We start from the raw sequence: 9,162 nt of genomic DNA, 5'->3' as shown, positions 1-9,162 counted from the left end.
GCTAGGATTTTCACTAAGGGGATTCAACAAATATAAAGAAATAAACATATGAAGAGGCCAAGCGGATTCAACATCTACAATATATGTATATAAAATAATTTTATCCTTGCGCCTTCCTAGCTCCGCCCCTGGTCCGTGCTGATAATATTTTTGGGTTCGGATCTTATGCTTCAACACACTGCTATGTCTTCCCTCTTACATGTTACAAAGTAGTTAACTGGTTAGCTCAAAAGATATTCAAGGTTAACATGTTCTGATTACCCATCATTGACACCGTGCAGCAATTCAGATCCAAGGGTGTACGGTGCCATGAATTTTCATAAGCATGCATATATGCAGAAATACTACAAAAGCGAGAATTTGGATGAGTATTCCTTGAAAATTTAAAAGCAACGACGTTGGCTGTTAATAACGCAGAATGAAATGACTTATTGTCCATGGTTACAAAACCTTGGGATTGATCTGAGACAGTAACAAAAATCTCCACCCATATCAAAAGCACAGCCTGTCCGAAGCCCGGATAAAGAGTAGGGTTCCGGACCTTCCGGTAGATTGACGGCCAGTTTAAAAATAGTTAACTGTGTACAGAGGATTCATGTAGCCAACCTGAACTAATTTGGGATGAGGCGTAATTAATGAATGATGAATGTGTATCTGTTATTTATCTTAAATCAGTAGAAGAGAAGATTCTCAAGTACAAGCTGGTATGTGGTTGCAGGTTTTCTTGAAGCAGCATCTTAGCAGTGTTGTTTTTGATTCAAAATTTTCTGCTAGAGGTGAGTTTTTCGTTGTACAACTCCTAGCTTTTACATGATAAATATTTTGCTTCTGACACATGGCGTTTAAATTCTTGTATACAATCCGTTACTTCAAATCCTTTTTGAATTTAGATGGGAACTTATCAGGAAAACTGAAGACAAAAAAATTCTCATTTTTTTATATATATTCCACCATATGGGTGCTTGGAATGAGCATACTTGGAGTTCTTTGGTTGATTTTGTGCACCACTCCTCTTTTTGCCTTTAAAAATTTTCGGTTGATTTTGTCAACAGCTATTGAACTCTTGATTGTATTCATCTTTGTCAGTCTAATAGACTAACAATCAGCCAGACTATGCCCTACCTAATTTTGTTCTGTTCCACCTTCCCGCCTTCTCGTTATTAGCCTTTTCTTTTCTATAAGATCTAATTTGACTATCCTAACAAGTAGAGGTGTCATTATTCTTGTACAGAAATTCAGGTACCTCCTCAGCAACAAGATACAGATGAAACATTAGAGATGGAAGAAGAGGAAGTGAAGCCTGTTAAAAGGAAGAAGGCATCAAAAGAACACAGTGGAAGCAAGAAAGTGAAGACCAAGAAAAAGAGTAAAAGGTCAAAAGCAGACAGTAGCGATGCTGCATAATAATTTTGATTCCTGGAATCCTTTTATTCTCGATCACATGTTAACCCAGTTCAACTAAAGGGCACCATACGATACACACCAGAACGCGGTGATAAGTAGTGTGAATTCAATGACTTGGCTGCATTTGTATGTGCAAGCAGACGAAGAACTTGAGTAATTGAATGCATTGTTTGCTAAATATCAGCTAGCCAGTTGGAAGCCAAGTTCCAGTTTTTTTTTTTTTTTTAAGGAGGCAAGCCTGATCATCCTGTTTAGTCTCTGTAATGCTAGATTATGCGGATAAGCAAATTTTGTGGATTTCAATTTCCAGAGGCACTTTGGAAGAGTTTTTCATTATGCATACAACTGAGTTGGTTTATAGGTGGCTTTGGTATATGCTGGATTTAAGTTAAGCACAAATCTTATGAGGTAAAAACCATATTTTCAAAAGGGGAAAATTAGCATAACCACAGTGGCATCACTGGGTCTAGCTTCTTTCAGGTGATTGTTTTAAAAAGTTGAAATTTGCAAGGGCCTATCTTTCTTTATCTTTTTTAATTACCTTTTTAACCACTTATTTCAGGAGTTATCAATTTTTCGTATTACGTCTACATTGAAAATGAGGTTCTTTTGGAGTCCGGAGGCTAAATGGTATTAAAATGTTCAAAATAAACCAAATGTCGTTGATGGGGCAATGTAATATCCCCAAAAAAATTTCTACTTGTCAGAGTAATAACCAAAAGAAAAAAAAATTGTAAAACGTGGATTGGTCCACGCTTTACAAAATATGTTTTTGGTAAAATGTTGGCCAGATTTAGAGTCCGCAACTTCAATGACCCAAAAAGTGAGTCCGGGTATCAAAATAACTCGTTAAAAAAAAATAACCAAGCTACCCTTTGCGCACTAATTTAGTGCACAATATGACCAAAATACAATATAGGTTATATTTTTTTCCAATAATTTTAAAGTTGGGAAATTTCACGTTTTTTTTTTCATACTTTAACCAAAGATTAGTCATGTTTCAAAATTCCGAAATATCAATATTTTATATAGAATTTAATATATTTTTTTGCGGACAATAAAGTCGGCCCATTACATCAAGTATACCTAAACGTTTGGATCGTCATTTTAAGGGTTGTAAATATCCCCCAAGTAAGCTTTGTTTGTTTGAATGTTGTTATCTTTAGGTTTAAGTGTTTTATTTTATAAGATTTTGATTTAAGTGTTTTATTATTTAGTCAAGGCATTACTTTATTTCAAATGTACAAATAAAAATATTATATTAAAAAATAATTCATCCAATACGAGAGGTACAAAATAATTCATTACAATAACAAAATAATACCAAAATATTTAAAATAATACGTCAAGTACGAGAGACTCTTCCACTACGAGACGTACTTGCACCACCACGGTCTCATAGGCTACACCTTATCATGTCCCTCCACCAAGGTTCGATCCCTAGTGGTTGAGGTAAAAAAGTAGTTAAATAGCTAGACCCAACAAGCCAAGTTGGCATTTAATCAACATGTAGACACTTTTTATGTTTTATAGTGTCCACTAATGCTATTTATTTTGTTTTCTCAAATTGAATTTCCAACATTGAAATTGACATTCAAAACTTCATCACTACGGGATTTCCATCTTGAAATTTACTTTTTATCATCAGATTCTTACTAAGGAAGAATGAAAATGATGCACAAATTTTTGGAAAAAATTCAAATTGAATGAGATAATGGGCGTTTTTTGGATCTCGGAAAAATACCCAAAATAAAAAAAATCTCATAAAGTGAACAACCGAGCACAAAGTTATAACCGTTTAAAATTTCATCAATTTAAAACTATTTTTTCTCCCTTTACTCCTTAAAATAAAATTGCCTTGACTAAAGTAAAACACTTATACCTAACAGTAACAACTCACCAAACAAAACTTACTTCGGGGCACTTTACAACCCCTAGAATGACGTACCAAACGTTTAGGTCTACTTAATGTATTGAGCCTACATTATTGTTCGTAGAAAAAGATATCAGGTTCTATATAAAATATTAATATTCTGGAAATACCGTGGTAATGAAGTTTTGAATGTCAATTTCAATGTTGGAAATTCAATTTGAGAAAACAAGACAAATAGCATTAGTGAACACTATAAAACATAAAAAGTATCTACATATTGCTTAAACCTAAAGATAACAACATTCAAACAAACAAAACTTACTTCGGAGCACTTTACAACCCCTAAAACGACGATCCAAACATTTAGGTATACTTGATGTAATGAGCCGACATTATTGTCAGCAAAAAAAGATATCAAGTTCTATATAAAATATTCATATTTCGGAGTTTTGAAACATCATTAATCTTTAGTCAAAGTATGAAAAAAATGTGAAATTTCCAAACTTTAAAATTGTTGGGGAAAAAAAACCCTATATTGCGCACTAATTTAGTGCGCAAAGGGTAGTTTGGTTACATTTTTTTAATGGGTTATTTTGGTACCCGGACCCACTTTTTGAATCATTTAAGTTGCGGACTCTAAATCTGGCCAACGTTTTACAAAATATGATTTTTGTAAAATGTGGACCACGTTTTTACAATTTTTTTTTTATATTACTCTGACAAGTTGAATTTTTTTTTTTGGGGTATAACGTTACCCCATCCACGATATACCCCTTTTGGTATATCGTGGAAAGGACAATCCCATTTGATTTATTTTGGGCATTTTAATGCCATTTAGGCTCCGGACTCTGTTATTTTGTGTTGGTATTTTTCCTTATGAAGAATATTCTAAGAGATTGATTTCAAATTGAAAAAAATTGATTCAGCTTAAAGGAAACAATAAAGATAGAGAAACAAAAATAAAAGATGAAACGAAGTTGGATACGATTCTTAAGATTGTATTTTTGCCAAACTCTAATGTGAAGGAAAAAAATAGCCATTACCACTTTTTCCTTATCACTTTCCGTCAATGCAACCAAAATTTCCTAACGAGAGCAACATAGTCGATTAGTGGAGATAAAATTACGTGAATTCTTTTTATTTTTAACAATCTCCTTTTCTTCTCTCTATTTTCAGAAAAAAACGAGAACAAAAATCAACTGAAGAATTTTCTAAAAGAAGATCTTTAATTGAAAAGTTGGTTACCGCCTAGAAGACATACATAATAATAACAAATGCTTTCAAGGGAGTGATCCAATATTAGAATAGTTGGAAGTAAAATATGTGTGAAAATAGCTGGTATTGTACGCATTGGTGGAGCCGTGGAAGTGGGTGCAAACTCACGCTAACGTGTTTAAAAAAGAGAATAACAAAAAGGAGAAGTATGGCATGAGATCGGACAGAATTTTGACCGAACTCTTACATATAATAATATAGGGCAAATAAAATATTAATATTAATATTAAATAAAAAGAATAATTGGGAAAATATTAATGACCGTTCAATTTTGAACCAAATTGTAAACCAGCCATCCAACCAACCAATAGTTGTATATGGAAAAATAAATAAAATTAGAAAAAAAGAAGCGATTCTCTTGAAAAGTCCACCACATCACATGCTATAAAGCCGCTTTCTTCTTCCTCCTTGTTATATTTTGAAGCCACCATAATTTTCTAAGGAAACCTATATTGCCTTTCTCCTCTACATTCAGAAAAGAAAAATCCAGTTCAAAGAAAAATGGCATCATTTAATGAGGCACCACCAGGAAACGAAAAAGCAGGAGAGAAGATCTTCAAGACTAAATGTGCTCAATGCCATACTGTCGACAAAGGTGCCGGTCACAAACAAGGTACCCTTCTTCCTTACTTACAATGCCTTTTATTTTTTTGTGTGTAAAGATTTCTTGTCAGATCTGATGATTATGGTTCTTTTTCTGCTTCTACATGTGTTTTATTGTTTACAAATTTATTCATCTCATGAATATATTAGCTTGGTTTTGTTGTTGTTTGTGGGCTTGTCGCCTTATTGTTATGATTGGACTTGTCGCTTTGTTTGTTATGTTATGACTTGTGTGTGCATTCATCTCTCTCTTGTTATGTCACTTATAAAACAATTCTAAAGAAAAGAATTACACATCTGCCAGACACCCATCACCTAGAAAAGATATGAAAAGATAATTGTCAAAACAATAAAACATATTGGCTATCTGATGTTGTTTTGTATCATATCAGTTGTAAAGGTAGTTAGATAATTTTTCAATATTTCTAGGATATTTGATTATATAAAAGTTTTTGTAAGTTAAAAAAATAACATTTTTTTTAGAGTATATAGACTTCCTTTTTATTTGAAACAAATTAACGCATGCAAGTTAGATTTTAACTTGATATTTTTTATTAAACTTATATTGGCTAACCCCTTTTTTGGAAGAAAAAATAATTATGATATTCAAGTAATATAAGAAATATTTAATGCTACAGATTGTTGTATGATGACATCAATGAAGTTCACTTATAAATAAAGATAACATTTAAAATTAAATAATTAAAAGTCTTGATACAACGAAATACTTTAAATGTTTCTTCAATTACACCATACAAAAAGGAACAAGAAAGTTAATGAAATTATTTGTTTTTCTTACTTTAATCTTTCCTTTTCTTTAAAAATATTGTAGTTTGTTTTTCTTAATGAACTATTGTAATTTCTTAAACGTGTATGTAGTTTTAGTATTTCATGTTTATCTAACCATTTGTCCTTAATTATGTAAAACGTTGATTATCTCATCTTTTGTAAAGCATTTCAATGTCCAAAAAATGTGAAAAATGATTACTCTCGTTTTCAATTATTTATTATATTATTATTATTATTATTACTAGTATACATATTCGCGCGATGCGCGGATAATATAAATAATAATAACTAAAAAATATTATGCGTGACCAAAAAAAAAAGAAAAAAAAAGACAATGCCATATGGAAACTTCAAGTTCATCCCAAAAAGTACAAGAAATTTAAGCACAATCTTTAGTACTCTATGCAAGTGAATGGCTTGATTTTATCACACATAAGAAAAGCAAATACTCTTTAGAACATCACGAACAAATTTTGTCTTTTGCAACTCCATACTTCCTCTTCAATCGGAATCTAAGAAGTTGTGATTGGATTCCACTTTTCACACCAACTTTCATGAACTTTTTGGCTTTCTCTGCCATGGCTCTTTAGCCTAAAATTTCAGTCCAATCAATGAATTAATGTAATCATCAAACACCTAGAAACATTTGTCCAACAAATGAATTCATGTAATCATCAAAGGCCAAACTACGTCAGGTTTCTTTTAATAGCAAGTGTTACTTGTTTTGGGATAAAATGTAGTTAGAAGTGAATATAATACTTAAAAGTGTTTCCAAAAATTGAGACTGCAGACCGGAACGAATAATAACAAAGAAATTATACAAACAACCCAAAAAATGTCAAGAAAATGCAAATTAGTACAAACAGCATGTGTCATTCAAACATTTACTTGTTGAAAAAACATTCATATCACGATCAACATCCTTTTATTACATGGGACTATTCCTGAAAAAACACTCTTTAAAGTCAGAAAACTGATCTGAAATGAACATAAGCGAGAGTAAACAAAAACAAGGTACTGTGTCAAATCTAATACTGATCTATAGTTAGATAACGCAAAAGTTATCTATATTTAGAAATCAAGTAAATGTAAGTACGGAACCATCATCTATTTTATGAAATTAAGAAATTAAATTTTTGGATGTTTGATATTTTCTGACATGTTTGTCTACGGTGAAATCGACGCAACACAGTCAATCAAAAGATTCCAACCAAATTAAATCTTCTGAATCCATAGACATATGCGTCCCAAAATCATAAACCCAAAGAAGTTTGCTGCATAGTCATGATTAAACAGAAAGAGGGCAACAACTGAGAAGAAAAAAGAGGAAGAATACTCAGATCTCAATTTCCAGAAGAATAGTCAGATCCCAGTTTCCTCTGCAATTCAGGTTAACCAAAAACTAAATCCTTTTTCATTATTTCTTCAAAATTGTAACTTTCTAATATAATTAAATTTGAATGACTCCGCGAAATTGCCAGCTTGTGATGCCCTTGATAGATAGTGAATGCTGGATTGAGACCAAAAGAAAAGAAAAAAATGAGAAACCAATCTAATACCTTGATCATTTCTAGCAGTGAAAAATACCTTCCCTGTCAAGCATTTAGCTAGTCGCATACGACGGCTTTGATTTCCCCTTGGGACTACCTTTTTTGTATTAACCACCTTCACAATAAGATGAAATTAGAAACATATCCATGAACTAATCATAAAAGAATTTGTATAGTACAAAAATTTCAAAATAAACCGAACAATTGGACTCCTTAGTTTGTGTTGTATTCCTTAGTTTGTGTTGGATATGGATAAGAGAACGTGGTTAGAAAATATAGTTTGAAATTTTTTATGTATTACAGAGCGTTTTCAGAAGATAACTGTCTCATTCCTATATTTTCGCCCCATAATGCACGAACAACAACTTAATTAAGACTTAATTTTTTAACTGCTGCATTTTTTTTTATATATTTTGATTTTTATGATGGTGACTCTTGTCATCCTATCCTTCTTTTGCCTCTTCTATTCTATATAGATATCGAAGATAGATTATTATTTGGAGAGCTAACAATATTTCTTCAATTACTTTTTTCAAACAATTTTAGCTATACATGAAAAATATTTTTAATTAATAATTAAGCATGTACTAAGGTAGAAAGGGAATGTCACAATAACATTTTTACTTGTGTATAATAAATTTTATAGAAAAAAAGATAATTTGAAACAAGTTTAATAATCATTTCCACATAAAAGAAAGACTATAAACTTTTGGATCAATTTGAAATTTGGTTGAATTAATAGATCTTTTGTGGTGTCTCTATCAGCTTTCCACATCATTCCTCCTCCTAACATTTAATTAGCCCATATACTTATTCAAATTTACCAAAATGGGTGAGAGCTTACAAGGTATTAGGGCAAAATGGACAAAACATTTCATGTGAGGACTACAAAATTTTGAAATACTTTCTTATAATAGTAGTAATTAGTATCATTAACATAGTTCTGTTTATACAAAAAATAAACAGTTCATTTTGATATTCCCAATACGCACTCCTTTGTTCTTAAAGCATCTAGCATTACTCTCCCTCTAGATTGTCCACCATTTACAACAAACAACGACAACAACATACCCAGTGTAATATATGTGGGATCTGAGAAAGGTAAGATGTACGCAGACTTTATCTCTATCTTTGCGGGGTAGAAAGTTATTTCTGAGGAACCCTCGACTCAAAGTAGCAAAGAAGAAAACAACAACAAAATAGCAAGTGTACAAAACAAGTGCAACAACAGATATCAATACACATTAGCGAAAAAAAGAAACTATGTGATACCTAAAAGTACGACAATACTAAAAGTACCACAACACTCAACTAACTACTAACATTCTACCTTAATCCTTGACCTCCTTTCCTCCCTATCTAAGGTCATGTCCTTAGTCAACTGGAGCTGTGTCATGTCCTGTCTAATCACCTCCCCCAAGTTCTTTTTCAGCCTACCTCTATTTCTCCTAGCTCCTACTATAGCCAACTGTGATGGTTCGCATTTTTCACGGGCGGGGTTAGCGTTCGGAAAAAGCTACTTCGAAATCGTTGGTGCTCTTTCGAACTTTGTTTTAAAAGAGTCGCCACCTAATTTTTTAGGAAATTAGGAAACCCAGTTTTGAAGGGTTTATTCATACGCTGTGAAAAATCCTTCTTAATCAAAGTTCTAGGTAAGGATTCTGGTGA

General features: G+C 32.1%; 1 protein-coding gene and 1 long non-coding RNA gene across 3 annotated transcripts in view; both read left to right on the top strand.

Moving 5' to 3' along the window:
• The window catches only part of LOC132641214 (uncharacterized), a 9,265-nt gene extending 7,503 nt beyond the window's left edge, over nt 1-1,762 (top strand). The window contains exons 11-12 of one of the 2 annotated variants that reach the window (XM_060358128.1): nt 719-776; nt 1,232-1,762. In XM_060358128.1, coding sequence (XP_060214111.1) covers nt 719-776; nt 1,232-1,404 — 231 coding nt within the window. In that variant the 3' untranslated portion in view covers nt 1,405-1,762. Of the gene's footprint in view, nt 1-281; nt 370-718; nt 777-1,231 lie in introns of those variants that run through there. The other variant, XM_060358135.1, reaches the window with a different exon arrangement.
• Nucleotides 1,763-4,907: 3,145 nt separating this feature from the next.
• LOC132641212 (uncharacterized) overlaps nt 4,908-9,162 on the top strand; it is a 13,846-nt gene continuing 9,591 nt past the window's right edge. Inside the window, exon 1 of the long non-coding RNA XR_009582757.1 lies at nt 4,908-5,165. This is a non-coding gene — a long non-coding RNA (uncharacterized LOC132641212). The remainder of the gene's footprint in view (nt 5,166-9,162) is intronic.

This window comes from Lycium barbarum, chromosome 1 (genome assembly GCF_019175385.1).
Source record: "Lycium barbarum isolate Lr01 chromosome 1, ASM1917538v2, whole genome shotgun sequence".
NCBI lineage: Eukaryota > Viridiplantae > Streptophyta > Magnoliopsida > Solanales > Solanaceae > Lycium > Lycium barbarum.
Note: the sequence above shows the minus strand (reverse complement) of the source record. Positions and strands in the feature narration are given on the sequence as shown.